Below are 14,480 nucleotides of genomic sequence, written 5' to 3'. Positions count from 1 at the left end.
AATCTGTCCTGTGAAGCAAAGCTGGTGGTGTTTTCCATGCTGTAAGTAGCCTGGTTGCATTGCCCCAAATTAAGGTGAGGATGGAGCGGGGGAAGTGCTCAGGCTGTGAAGGCTCAATGCTGTGGTGAGCTCCCTTTTTCCCATGGTGATGCTTAAATCCTCTCAGTCCCTTTCTGGGCTTGTTTCATGATGCTCTTGGGATGCTGCTCGCTCCGAGTGGGCTCAAATCAACCCCTGGTGGTAGGTTCACAACCGACATCCTCTACCACCTCCCTAGAAGCACTAGGGCTAAGCCCTGCCTCCCTGTAACTGAGCAGGCTGCACTTGTCCTCACAGGATGCTGGATGGTCTTGGCAGACGCTAGAAACCTCCTGTGCCTCCTGCACACTTAATTGGGTCTCCTCTTGGGGGTGCTGAGATGGTTGCGAAGGCGGAGGGGGCAGCCCTGCTTCACGACCCCCGTGCACCTAGGGCTGCAGAAGCAGGGGCAGGCTGGGCTGGGCTGAGCTGACCCATTCCAGGGCAGACCATGATATCTCTCCCGTCCCACAGCCTCGTTCTTTCCTCTTTCTCTCTCTTATCCTCTTCTCTCTATTCTCTTCCTCCTCTCCTCTCCTCTCCTCTCCTCTCCTCTCCTCTCCTCTCCTCTCCTCTCCTCTCCTCTCCTCTCCTCTCCTCTCCTCACCCTCCTCCCTCTCCCTCCCCTCCCTCTCCCTCTCCTCCCTCCCCCCCCTCCCCCTCCCCTCACCCTCCCCTCCCCCCTCCCCTCCCCTCCCCCCACCCCTCCCCACCCCTCCCCACCCCCCCCACCCCACCCCCTCCCTCCCTCCCCCTCCCCTCCCACCCCACCCCACCCCCCCCACCCCCACCCACCCCTCCCCCCACCCACCCACCCCCCCCCACCCCCCCCCCCACCCCCACCCCTCCCCTCCCCCTCCCCCTCCCCCCCCCCTCCCCTCCCACCCCCCTCCCCCTCCCCACCCCACCCCTCCCCCCTCCCCCTCCCCTCCCCCTCCCCCTCCCCTCCCCTCCCCTCCCCCCCTCCCCTCCCCTCCCCTCCCCCTCCCCCCCCCTCCCCTCCCCTCCCCTCCCCCCCTCCCCCCCTCCCCCCTCCCCCCCACCCCTCCCCCCCTCCCCTCCCCCTCCCCCACCCCCCCCTCCCTCCCCTCCCCTCCCCTCCCCTCCCCTCCCCCCTCCCCTTCCCTCCCTCCCCTCCTCTCCCCCTCCCCTTCCCCCTCCCCTCCCCTCCCCTCCCCCCTCCCCTTCCCCCTTCCCCCTCCTCTCCCCTCCCCTCCCCTCTCCACCCCCTCCCCTTCCCCCTCCCCTCCCCTCCCCTCCCCTCCCCTCTCCCCTCCCCTCCTCTCCCCCTCCCCTTCCCCCTCCCCTCCCCTCCCCTCCCCTCCCCTCCCCTCCCCTCCTCTCCCCTCCTCTCCCCCTCCCCTTCCCCCTCCCCTCCCCTCCCCTCCCCTCCCCCCTTCCCCCTTCCCCCTCCTCTCCCCTCCCCTCCTCTCCCCCCTCCCCTTCCCCCTCCCCTCCCCTCCCCTCCCCTTCCCTCTCCCCTCCCCTCCCCCCTCCCCCTCCCCTCCCCTCCTCTCCCCCCTCCCCTTCCCCCTCCCCTCCCCTCCCCTTCCCTCTCCCCTCCCCTCCCCCCTCCCCTCCCCTCCCCTCCCCTCCCCCTCCCCTCCCCTCCCCCCTCCCCTCCCCTCTCCCCTCCCCTCTCCTCCCCCCCTCCCCTCCCCTCCTCTCCCCCCTCCCCTCCTCTCCCCCCTCCCCTCCTCTCCTCTCCTCTCCTCTCCTCTCCTCTCCTCTCCTCTCCTCTCCTCTCCTCTCCTCTCCTCTCCTCTCCTCTCCTCTCCTCTCCTCTCCTCTCCTCTCCTCTCCTCTCCTCTCCTCTCCTCTCCCCTCCCCTCCCTCCCCTCCCCTCCCCTGCCCCGCCTGCCTCAGGACCTGCGGTGGTGGTGGAAATTCCCGAGGGGCAACAGTTGCCATGGAATCCCGAGTCCTCTCTGGTAGACGGTCAGGGATGCGTGGGACAGGTAAGCATTGGTGCAGTGCTGTCACACCTTGCAGGGCTGGGAAAAGCCTGGCGGCGGCTGGCAAGCAATATCCTGGGCAAGGGGACAGAGGGATGGACCGGGGAAGCAGATGGTGGGAGAGAGGAGCATGGACAAGGATGAATGGATGGATGGACGGACTGATGACGGTCCTGTGTGGGGAGACGGTGACCCGCAGTGGCTACTGGCAGCTCAGCACCTTCCCCCTGGGTGTATGGCATCCTCGGTGCCCAGGACTCCTGTCCCCAAACAATCCATCCTAGGGCACGGTAGGCCCCTGCTGCCCATGCAAGAGGTGTCCAGACCCTTGGTGCTGCCCAGTGGGGAGCTCTGGTTCGGGGAAGGCTGTAGCCCTTGCTCCAAAGGGGCAGATGTGAGCCAGGGTAGGAGCCAGGTGCCAGGAGCCTGCAATGGTTGGTGTAACATGGAGCAGGAGAGAAAATAATGTGGGGAAGGAAGCAAAAAAGGGCAGGTAAGGAGAAGGGGAGAGGGAAGTATGAAAGGATGGTACCCGATTCCCTGCCATTGCCCTGTGGGGACAGCAAAGCACAAGAGACCCATTGCCCCAGGGTAGCTGTGCCCACTCCCAGCAGGCACAAAGGACTGGGCATAGAGACACTGGCACAGATGTCAGCTGCAGGAGCCTCAGGGCCAAAGACATCTACCACCTGATGTGCAACCTGGTCCTTGTTCTGCAGGGCAACACAGAGAGGACCCGGCCACACAGGTGCGAAGGTGAGAGGGAGGGTAGAGACACGGGAAAAGGCAAGAAGGAAAGCAACAAAAAGAAGTGCCAGGAAGGAGGAGGGGAGATGAAGGCATGTCACAGACTTAAAACATTCACCTTGATGGGCTGTGACAGGTTTAATTTCCAGAGTACAATCATTAAAGTGATGGATGGGAAGCATTCATCTCATGCCTGGCACACTCAGGCCTGCCATGGCTGCAGGAAGGTTTGTTTTGTTGCTGTTATTTATGAGGTTGTTCTTGCAGGAGCCAGGTACTCATCAGTGCTGGGAGGACAGAGGAGAGGACACAACTGATGCTGGAGTAACTGGGGTGCTGATTTATGGCTTCTTAGCTGGATGACTCATGTTGTAAACACCGACAAATGCCATTAAAGCTGCATCTCCTTTCTGCCTCTGTCCTGGTACCCTCCCTGTGCTGTGGGATGTGGCCAGCCCCGCTCCACACCATTCTGCTGCCTGCACACTCCGGAGGGGCTATCTGTCCCTCCTCACCAGGAAAACAAGGATCTTGTTTCCTTGAGGTTCATCCAGGGCACTGGGAAGATGTAGGACTGTCCCATGGTGGTGGTGCCCTGTGGGAATGATACCTGGGATACCTGATGAGCTCATGCAGTCAGGGCTCCCCAGCCTGTCTTCTGGTCTCGGCCCCACAACTTCCTTTTGCAATGATAACAACTTGTTACTTGTGCCAGCAATGCTTCAAGGAACTCAGGGTGTCCTGGCCACGTTAAGGTGCCACCCCATCCTATGGCACCACTATCCAGCCTGTTGCACACCATACCCCCTTGCCCACAGTGTCCTCACCCACCCATCCCGCGCACTCACGTACTTCACGCCTCCCCTCCCTTCCCCCCCATGCCCCCCTTGCTGGCTCAGCTTTACACTGTCTCCCTCCCCTGCACCCATCAACAACATGCCTTGCGTGAGCTTTCTCCTACGCTTCTGCATCCCCGGCACCCTTCCGTCTGCCACCCGGCCCCCTTCATCTCTCTGCCCCGAACTCCCCATCTCCTCCTGGTTCCCGTCTACCCCCGTACTCCTCACCTGCCTCGTTTTCCCCTCCGTCTTCCCCCGATCCCCTCCTACCCCAGTTCCTCTCTATCTTTCCCGCTCTTCGCGTCCCTCCGCCGCCCCCTGGCGGCCGCCGCGCCTCCCGCCGATTGACCCGAGGCGGCCGCCGTCGTCGGTCCCGGAGTCGCCGCGTCCGGTATCCATGGCAACGCGGGCCGACCCCACATGGCGCTGAGCGGCCGGGACCGGCCCGGGGCTGCGCCCGGGGTGCCCCGAGCTCCCGGTGCTTTAGGGAGCCAGGTAGGGCTAGGGAGAGTCGGGTTGGCCGTGCGGTCCCCGGGGGAGGCGGTGGTGGCGGCCCGCGGCCCGGGCTCCGCAGCGGGCCGTGCCCCAGTGAACACGGCAGACGCTCGCTGTAGGGAACAGTGCCCTGCCATAGCCATCCACATGTGGGGTTTAGTGAGCCAGGCCAGGCTACAAAGTAGGGCTTTGCTATACTGGGCTCTGCGCGCCCATAGTGGGCAGGGCAGGGCTATGCTATCCAGCTTCGAGGAGAGAGCCCTGCCATAGGGGCTGAGCTGTCACCCGCAGGTCATGGGGACAAGGTGATCTGTGGAGAGGGCTGGACTCCGCTGGCAAAATGGGGACACAGAGGGCACTTTGCAGCAGCCCCTGCAGGGAGGAGGCTCAGTGCCACCCGGTGCCACAGGAGGGGGCGCTGGTTCTCAGGCAGCGCCCAGTTCTTGGCAAAAAAGGCTTTCTGGGTGTAGGAGGAGCGCGTGTGAGGCCTTTTCCCTTTTGTTTCTCAGATGCTCAGGTGCATGGCGAGCCCCAGAACTCCTTACTCTTTTCTGATAGGAAAGTGGACGGAGGATCAAAGGGTGCTATTATCGTGGGTGGATTTTCTGGCAGGCAAGGAGAGGAGAGAAACAGAAAAACGTTTAGCCTTTGCTTCCCTAGTTCATCCCCCCTTTAGTATTTGCTGTTTGGGCTGTGGCCAGGAGGTGTCTCCTCTGGACTCCTGAACCAGGGCTTTTGGTGACTCCTGGGGTTTTGCCGCAGGGTGGCTCCTCTCGTCCTCAGCCAGTGTCAGAAATCTTTACCATATAGAAACGGCTGTTTGAGTGATATCTTCTCACTCCTTCCATCCCTTCCCAACTGCTACTCTCTAAGGTATCTGCAAGAGAGGCAAAGAAGAAATGCCTATTCTGGGGCATTGAGGTGCCTGAAACACTCAGTTGGCATGGCTGGGAGCTTGGAAAAGAGATGATCAAACACCTGACCTTGAAAAATGTTCATGAGAAAACCCAGAAGCTGAGCTACAGGTGCGTGGGAAGTTTGTTTGTCCTTTGTACTCCTCATGCTCTCACTGCATCTTCCTCCCTCCTGCTGCATCAGTTACATCATCACTTTTTCTCATATTCACCTCCCCCTTCTCTCCTTGAGTGCTGTGCTGGAGACAGTGCATATGCATTTACATAGCAGGACAGAAACCTGTTAATTCAGAAACATAGCCCTTGTTCCTGACAGAAGTGTGGTAAACGAAATTGCTTTTTTTTAATTCTGTTTTGCTGATACTTCTGTCTGTGAGGCATTTCCAGTCTAGTGGGATTTTAATTGTGGATGTATGCCAGCCAGTCTCTAGTGTGTCCTAAAACCATTACTCCCGGGAGTCATGCTCCTGTTCAGCCACACCAGCACTCCCTGTGACCCTTCCTGCTCTGAAACTCAAATGCGTCTGCCCAATGTGTTTTGCTCATAATGTATGGCCTGAAAACATAAAATACTGTTCAATGAAGGAGTAGGTACTTAAAGCTGGGAATGGGTTTTCAGGACACCTTGGGTCTGTCCCTCTTTCTGCTACTTTGCTACGAAGGTACTCTTGGGACCAGGTGTCTAAAGTGCTTCTAAACTGTGGCATCTAGAGCTTTTGTTTATGTATTCTCTTTTCTCCTATCTAACTTAAGAACAGCTGTATGTCCTCAGACAAAATCTCATGTTTTGATTTTTTTATTTAGGTGTCCTCCCACACCATTCTTCTTCACTGTTTTTCCGCAGCCGATTACTCTGAGCCCTGGTATGTCCTTAACTCTGCCCATCGTTTTCCGGCCCAGTGAAAAGGTAAAGTGTAATGTCACAACTGCTCCCAGTGCTCAGGCTTTCTTCCAGGGGTCAGTGGGTCTCTTGTTCTTTCTGATTTGTTTTCACTTGAATGAATCAGTCCCTGGGGAACGTTCTAGCATATAAAGAGTGGGCAGTGACCTTCCTGCTCTCCCCACATGTTCATCACCGGAGGGAGCCCTAATCCCTGATTTCTCTGCAGAGTTTCCCAGGAATTATGAGAGGGACCCTCACTAAAAGTTTTTTACGTGTTACTTCTGGCCATCAAATCAGTAATATAAAGTGCTTGAACTGTTCACACCTGGTTTGGTACCAGGGAACTTCAGCTATGTGGTTTTAGTGGAGAACCTTGGGTTGGGAGGACTCACTTTCTGCTTTTTTACAGGAGACCCCAAAGCCCCTACATTAAAGGGCTACTGGTTTTCTGTAAGGGGCCTCCTTTCTTTTAGATGGGGTTGGGTTTCTTTAAGCTTTATTGTCAACAGCAATGATTCTTTTTACCCATCCTCTTTTCTTGATTTTCAGTTTGTTTGTGGTATCTGTCTTGTCTCTGAGTGTCGGTCTCTGGCTCTTGTCAACAGCTGTATGTCTTTGATGTGGATCTCTATCCTGGCTATAGAGCATGATTATTGGACAGATTCCTAGTACCCTGCCCTCTTAGTATCATGATTTTTTGATGACTGTTCAGTGTTTCCTTTATGAAATAAGCTGCTGGCCTTGTTCCATTTTCAGTGAATAGTTTGTCCGCAGCACCTCAATCGCTAAAGTAGGAGGCTGCCTTTCTTACAGAGAGCAAGGACTGTGTGTGCTGCAGTGCCCAAGGTCTCTCCTTACCTGTATAAGTGGTACTCAGGAGGGGTCACTAATGGGAAGCATGGAAAACATGTATCTTGCAATTGTTTCTGTCTTAGCTGGTTAGCAGGTGTCCTGGGACTATTTGTGCACAGTGCTGTCAACACTGCAACTTCAAGTTGTGTGCTGACAAAGCATTTAATCAAAGACTAATATTTTTGTGCTTGTGGAGCTCAAAGAAAGGTCGTACGTGCTTCAATTCAGCTGAACTGGGATCTTGAAAATACTGAAAGAAATCTATCTGCATGAAACAAATCAGGTGAAAGAAATGTGGCCTTCAACTGCTCTCTCTGAGGGTGTTTGTATGTTTGCTGACAGAGTGAGGAGTATGTCTGAGTACCTTTCACACTGCCTGCCTTTTCCAAGTGATTCATATGCTCTCTGCCCAGCACAGAGGCCTTCACTGGTGCCTCTGTTACTGACATTTTTTAACACAGCACTTGCAGAGCTGAAGGTCACAGAGTATTCATGGGTGGAGCTGCAGTACTTGCAAGGTGGAGTCCATCTAACTGCTGTCTCCCCTTGCTTTTCTGTGCAGAGGGAGTATGAAGACAGCATCTCCTTTGTGAAAGCTGAGGGTGAGTTCTCTGTTACCCTGCGTGCTGTGCTTCCATGCCTTCATCTGTCCTTCCCAGCTGCTGTCCAGTTGCCTATTTGTGCTGTCCACAATGTCACGGAGACGACATTCCCTGTGCACAATGTTGGGTGAGTGAGATGTGGCTGAGCAGCCACTCTTTCTGTTTTGTCGGGTGTTTTGCCACCTTCTTGGACTCTCTTTTGAATGCAGCTCGTTCCAGTTGTTAGCTAGATCTGCTAGCTGCCTTAACAGGCAGAAAAACTCTGCCTCCCCTGAGTTCTTGGCAGAAGAGGCAGCAAAATGAGCCCCTCTGGGCTCATCTTGGCATCTCGCATCCATTTGTTTCCAGCATATACTGAGGACCATTCCTGCACAGTAACTAGCTGGGAACCACCACAGTGTCCTACTGAGAACATCCCACATTCATGAGAGACCTGGACCTCCAGTTGATCAAAGGCAGTCTTCCCAGGATGAGCAGAGAGAGATAAGCTACCAACTGGAAACATTTTGGTCATTTAGGAGAAAAAATGCTCCCAGTTACTAAGGATTGTTTTATTTTAACGAGGGAAGTACAGTAAATGAAGCAGTACTGTAGAAAGGAATGCAGTGAAGTTCCCAGAGAAGGAGGAGTGTACTACCAACCAAGTGATTCCAGCCATTTCAAGTGATTCATTCTACACTTAGAGAAATAACTTTTACCAACTGAAAGGTCCAGGGTGTTGGAGGATGTAAATGGTAAGCAACACACAGCTTGGAATCAGTAAAACAGAAAAAGCTGATGGCGTATCATACTTTTTGCAGAAATCCAACAAGCAAAGGGAGTTCTGGAAAGCTGAAGGAGGTATTAGGGAAATCTCTCAATCCCCTCTTTTTACCTGGATGTATAATAGAAACAGTAGCAGTGGATTTAGATACAGGAAAAGCAAATACTAGTTCCGGAGATGATTTGCTTGCCATGATGAAGCTAAGAAATTTTATGGCCATTAATAAAGTTCTAAGATTCATTAAAGTGTGAATAAAGCATTTGCAGAGACCAGAGACAAATTTCTTCCCAGCATCACATATTTGTCCAGATGCATTAGGGATTCTGCCATTCAGCATTGGTTGCTTCACATCCTAATTGAATAACCCATTGGGAAAGGCATGATTGCACAAGCAGCAAATGCTTAAAATGTATCTCCATTTCCTAGTGATCTCTTTACCACGTTTGCCTGGGAGACACCGAGTCCTTTCTGCATGATTCCTGACCATGGCATGCTGAACCCAGGTGCTGAGTGCATGGTCAAGGTGGTTTTCCAGCCCAAGGTAGCTGGGGTGCATGATGTGGCAGCCACATGCTGGTTTGGAAATGAAGAGAAACAGAAGATGATAATCCAGCTAAAAGCCATGGGTGAGTCTTTCTTGCATTTAATACTCAAAAGAAGTGTGTATCACCCCTAACTGTGGAATAGCATTCCACAGAGATACCTGGAGGGCCTGCATTCTGAGGCTGTGGCACATTTGACTCAATCCAATGATGAACAAGTGAGGCCCATGGTTTGAAAGTGGCCTGTAAAATTCTCTGATGTACTTTTGTGAATTTGGAACTGTTATCTGAAGAGACAGAGGATCTAATATGCCCTGTGCCATGCTTTGGCCAAAACAGCATTTCTTAGGCCTGCTTAAATTGACAGAAATGAAGAAATTAGATGAGTACACTGTAAAAAACCTCCACAAACTCCTGGCTTTGTCTGTACTTAGTGTCTCCTGTCCGTCCCTGCTAGACAGAGAGGTAGAGAAAAAATTCTAATGCTTTCTGGATGCAAGCTAAAATAAGCAGTGGTTTCATTAGGAAGTCCTTGCCTGAAGTGCCTTGTGTGGCCACTGACAAACAAAAGATGTGCTTTTTGGTTAAGGAAATTAGGGCTGGAAGGGAGCTTATTTGATTCAAACCCCGGGCCAACTTTGAAGGCAGATCCAACTTCAGAGTTATCTGAGATTCTTCAGAGACTTGTCCTATTGAGTGTTGAATATCCAAGGATGGAGATTCCACCTCTCTTTCCTAATCCAGTATACTATTCTCTTTCATAGCCAAATACCCCTACCTGCGTGTGTGTGTGACAGGGATGGAGTGTGAAGGTGTACAGCCTGGAAAGTTTGAGGATGTCCTGTGCTTTGGATCAGTGCCAGTGGGGACAACTGTGGAGAAGTGTGTAGAAATCTTCAACATGTCTGTGGTATGTGGAGGGGGAGACTGACTTCTTGTGAGAAGCTGGCATGCTGACACATGTTCCTGGGATATACAGTCTTGTCTATTTCCCTTAATGCTGTGAAAATAACGTAAGTGTGAATGTGAATGAAAAAGAGGTGATGAGCTAACTGCTTCCCACTGGGCTTGATCCAGATCAGACAGCCACTATTGTCCTTGGCATCCTGCAAGTCTCCTGCTCACTCTGGACAAGCCTGTGTGGCACTTTTGGCAGTCTCAAACTGGTGTCTATGTGTCCCAGGCAGCTGATGGATCTTCTGCTGCCTTTAGTGGACTGCAGCCTGGTGAATTGTTCTGAAAGTCAAAAGGGCTGCATTTTAGCACCTTGTTACCTGTGCCAGCTCAGCCCATCCAAGCCCCTTAAATGATGGATGTGCTCACAGACTGCTGACATGGATGACAGCAGTGCTCTCTCCCCCAGGTTCTGCGCCTTGGGAGTGGCAAAGACACACTCATTTGCTGTACTGTTATTATTCCCACTGCAGGGGTGCTCAGTATCACCAGGCAAGGATCAGGACATTCTTTTAAGGGGCTTGAGGCAGGTGTCAGAGCACCAGCTTTGTTTTTTGCAAAAAGAAGATCCCTAGACAGGAATGGAATGGATGGAGGGAAATAAGTTTTCTGCCTTCCTATTCCCATGGTCACAGAAGTCAATTAGGCTACTTTGGCCTCTGGGGACACCTTGAATCATCTTTCCCCCTACCCGGAGTGGTACACTAACCCCAGAGAGCACCAGGAGTTTTGCTGCAGCCCGCTGACTTCTGAGTGTATTGTGGGAGCTTGCTGACGCCAGTTCTCCATCAGTGCAGAAGTTTGCTGCACAGCATTCCTGTGCTGTTCTTGGTGTTTAGCTCTGCTGAAAACTGCAGTTCTTACCTGATTAGTACCCTGCATTCAGAGCCATGCTGGCTCATGTTGGCCCCTTTGTTAACCTATTTTTTTCTATTTGCAGGTTGATGCACCATGTAGGATAGAACGAGCAAAAGATCCTCTGTTTCATGATTATGTTTTTTCCTGTGATATGTCCCATGGTGTTGTCCCTGCCAAAGGGAAGCTGGTCTTGTGCATACGGTTTCAGCCTCAAATAGTAGGAGAGCACAGTACTGACTATTTCACAATCACATCTGCTGGATGCCTCCTGGAGACTGTGCTGAAGGTGGCCGGCTCATGTAAAGGTACCAGAGTGAAAGACTTCCCTATTTCTCCCTGTCATCTTCTAACCACTGCAGGGAGAGGGCTAGTGCTTGGGGAAGGGTTAGGAACAGTCACAGCCTGCGGTCACAGACTTAGCTTCTGCTGGGATCCTGACTGTCCCTAGTTCACCGTTTTAGGTTTATACTTGCTTGAGACAGCTATTTGACTGGTTTTGGTGAATGTCCAGCTGTTTTCTAGGACTAGTGGGTTTGCTGTTGAGGTGATTGTGGTTTGGGAAGATCAGTCAAGTGCAGCAATGGCTTGTGACATGTTGACAGAAACAGCTATGACAGGTCCAGGATCTATCTTGCGTGTTATGCTAGGTCCTTTGGTGTCCCTGCACCAGTATTCTGTGGACTTTGAATGGATCAATCTTGGAGAAAGTTTGATGCAAACACTGAAAATCAGCAACATGTCAGATGTCCCAGCCTATTATCAGTTTGATATTGATTACAAAGGAAGTGTCTTCTCCTTGGATCGCCCTTGTGGAGTCTTGGAGGGCACAACAACACTAACACTGAAGGTGACCTTTCGACCTACTCACCCAATGACCTATCACCGCAGAGTCGTGTGCCTTGTCCACCATCAGGTATGGGAGGCAAAGGTAGTTTCATTGCTGTGATACTTTAGAGGGATCTTCCAATGTAACCCAACAGTGCTGGCCTCTCTCACTTAGTAGCCTCTGAAAATCTTCCCACTGTATTTGCATTGATACCTATCATAGAATCATTAAGGTTGGAAAATACCTCTGAGATAATTAAGTCCAATCATTAAACCAGCACTGCCAAATTGACTACTAACCACATACCCAAATGCTGCGTCTTTTAAATACCTCTGGGGATGTTGACTCAACTACTTCCCTGGGCAGCCTGACAGTGCTTGACAACCACCATTTTGGTAAAGAATTTCTTCCCAATATCCAATCCAGCACAACTTGAGGTCATCTCCTCTTGTCCTATCACTTCTTACTGGGGACAAGATACCAACCCCCGGCTGGCTACAACCTCCTTTCAGGTAGTTGTAGTAAGCCACCCTTTCTCCAGGGTAAACACTCCCAGTTCCCTCAGCCACTCCTCGTAAGACTTGTGCTCCAGACCTTTCACCAGCTTCATTGCTCTTCTCTGGACACACTGCAGGCCCTCAATCTTTTTCTTGCAGTGAGGGACACAAAACTGAGCACAGTATGCAAGGCACAAGTGCCATGTACGGGGGGATGATGACTTCCCTGGTCTTGATGGCCATGGTGTTTCTGATACAAGCCAGGATGCCACTGACCTTCCTGGGCACACACTGGCTCATGTTCAGCCAGCTGTCAATCATCACCCACAGGTCCTTGTCTGATGAGCAGCTTTTCAACCACTCTGCCCCAAGCCTGTAGTGCTGGGGTTGTTGTAACCCCAGTGCAGGACACAGGCTCTTGTTGAGAGGAATCCCCATGGTGCAGGTTGCTATCAGCAATAGGTCATGGACTGACAGTCAGTAATGCCTATGGGCAGAGTGGGGTGCATCCTCAGTGGGTTTTGTCCATTTAGTTCTCTTCAATTTTCACTCCAGTTTCCAGAAAGTTCTTGCATCACAACAAGATATAAAGTAAATGTCAGCCTACCATTGCAGATGCTAAGCCTTTCCCACCCATGGTTTTGGAAGTGACATGCAGGAATGGTGTAACTCTTGAATCACAGAAGGACAGTTTATTTCTTATTATCCTTGCTGTTTTTTTCTCAGGAACCCATGTATGTAGACTTTTTTGGTACCTGCCATTCAGGCACAGCAAAGCCAACCACCCTTCAAGCAAGACACCTCTCCTTGTACCGAACCAACATGGTGAGGGGACTGACCTTCTATCCCCCTGATATTCTGAGTGTGATGCTAAAGGAGGGAAAATTGCAGATGGATGGAAATGGAGCCCTAATGCTGCCTCCTGAGGTATGAGCTGCTGTCCCTGGAATCTAAGACATTCCCAGCTGTTCTCTCCATATGCCAGGCTTCTGTTGCACAGAAGACAGATGTAGAAGGACTTGCAGGTGCCAGATTGATTTCTTTAGTATCTCTGCTGTTAATCTTTCCAGCACACACCAACGCTATCTTTTTCAGATGCGTTTTACCCCAGCCCAGCCATTAAACTACTTTCTGGTTTTATCTCAAACACAGGGTTATCTTTGGTTCATGTAGTTTTAGACTGAGGACTGGCTTACAAACAGGAGCCTCTTTGAATCCTAAACTTTAAGCAGTCCTGGGAACTGCTGCTGAAGTGCATCTTGCATGTCCTCTTGCTCATAAAGGCAGTCAGGACTGTAGTGTCTGATGTCTCCCACTGGTACACTTTCCCTGCTCACACTGAGGTGTTTCCATCCTGTAGATCACTCAAGACAAGGCTCCCAAGGAATACCTTGAACCCAACTCCATGACTGAATATTTCTATGATGGTGTAAGCAGTGACCTCACCTTGTTTCCCACTCATGTTAGTGTCAGCCCCAGAGAGTACGATTTTGGTTGCTGCATACCTCCTCACATGGCAGAACCTCTTCCTCTCCGTGTGACCAACCACACGAAAGGAAACATCATTGTTTCTTGGACTCCAAGCCATGGTAGTGCCTTCCAGGTGCACCCTGAAATCTGTGACATCCCACCTTTGAAGTCTTCAGCCTTCCGTGTCCTTTTCAAGCCCACTCAGGTCAACACACTCTATGCAGCGGAACTGGAAGGTTTTGCCTTCTACAAGGTTAGTAGAAATTACTAAGGCTAGGGAGGACCTAGCAAGCAATTGTTTGCAGAATAAAGGCTTTTGGGGGAGTTAAAATTCAAGTGAAACCCTTAATTTTTAATTTGACAAACTAGCATCTTCATTAACTCCTTTGGCTACTACTTTGGTACACTGGTGGGTTAAAATTTCTCCTTCACCTGTGTCCTGGCAAAGAAATGAAAGAAGCAAGCCACAGCTCATGCATGTGGACAGGTACACTTGCTCTTAACCTCAGTGGACACAAAACAAAGTACACCTCATTGAAGCAGGAATTACTGTGAATTACTGCACTGTTAGTGTAGGTGTGAGCCTACACAAGGATGGCTATCGTGGCCTTGGAAATGGAGAGTAAATTGTTTTTTTGTGTCTGGTGCTCTGGAAGTAAAGCTGCTTTCCTTCCAAGTGACATGGGACTCATGTCACACAAGTCTTCAGTTACAGGAGTTTTGGCATCTAGGATTATCCTGGTAGGTGAAACTTAGGATTTGCAAGTCTCTCAAACTGCACTAGAATGTCTATTGACCCTTATTCCTAAAGCAGCTCTTTTAATATCACAGAATAGCTTGAATAAGTTCTTCGGCTTGAAAGTTGCTATCTGGTCTTTTGTTCCTTATCTGCCACTGGCCAGTAGTTCTTCCCTGAGAAGGTAAATTCCTTGGCCCCAGGAATGTCATTGAACAAGTATCTGCTTGCAGTGGTACATGCACTTGAAGGCACCTTACCACACTTTCTTCCTGCACACACTCTGTGCTGTCCCTTTCATGTCTGCAGGTGATGAGACACTACACCAACGTTGAGAATGATACCACCATCTGTCCATCGTGGTGCCTGACTGTGAAGCTGAGAGCGCACACATATGAAGCAGAACGGGAACACTTCATTCCACAGTACATTCTGGATGTCCCCAAGGTGTGTAACTGGTTGACATTTG

The 14,480-nt window shown here is 51.5% G+C and overlaps 1 protein-coding gene across 6 annotated transcripts in view; it reads left to right on the top strand.

Moving 5' to 3' along the window:
- Positions 1 to 4,036: 4,036 nt before the first annotated feature.
- Positions 4,037 to 14,480, top strand: part of CFAP65 (cilia and flagella associated protein 65) — a 31,182-nt gene continuing 20,738 nt past the window's right edge. For 5 of the 6 annotated variants that reach the window (XR_011698462.1, XM_071562669.1, XM_071562671.1 and 2 more), the window contains exons 1-11: positions 4,037 to 4,114; positions 4,988 to 5,139; positions 5,833 to 5,935; positions 7,326 to 7,492; positions 8,555 to 8,754; positions 9,435 to 9,580; positions 10,565 to 10,787; positions 11,130 to 11,395; positions 12,532 to 12,732; positions 13,166 to 13,528; positions 14,321 to 14,458. Coding sequence is in view for 5 of the 6 variants with exons in the window: in XM_071562669.1 (XP_071418770.1) it covers positions 4,040 to 4,114; positions 4,988 to 5,139; positions 5,833 to 5,935; positions 7,326 to 7,492; positions 8,555 to 8,754; positions 9,435 to 9,580; positions 10,565 to 10,787; positions 11,130 to 11,395; positions 12,532 to 12,732; positions 13,166 to 13,528; positions 14,321 to 14,458 (2,034 nt within the window). In the remaining variant the exon portion in view is untranslated. Of the gene's footprint in view, positions 4,115 to 4,589; positions 4,596 to 4,987; positions 5,140 to 5,832; positions 5,936 to 7,325; positions 7,493 to 8,554; positions 8,755 to 9,434; positions 9,581 to 10,564; positions 10,788 to 11,129; positions 11,396 to 12,531; positions 12,733 to 13,165; positions 13,529 to 14,320; positions 14,459 to 14,480 lie in introns of those variants that run through there. The other variant, XM_071562672.1, reaches the window with a different exon arrangement.

Source organism: Pithys albifrons, chromosome 8 (genome assembly GCF_047495875.1).
Source record: "Pithys albifrons albifrons isolate INPA30051 chromosome 8, PitAlb_v1, whole genome shotgun sequence".
In the NCBI taxonomy this organism is placed as follows: domain Eukaryota; kingdom Metazoa; phylum Chordata; class Aves; order Passeriformes; family Thamnophilidae; genus Pithys; species Pithys albifrons.
The sequence above is the reverse complement of the archived record's forward strand: the minus strand, read 5'-3'. Positions and strand labels throughout refer to the sequence as shown.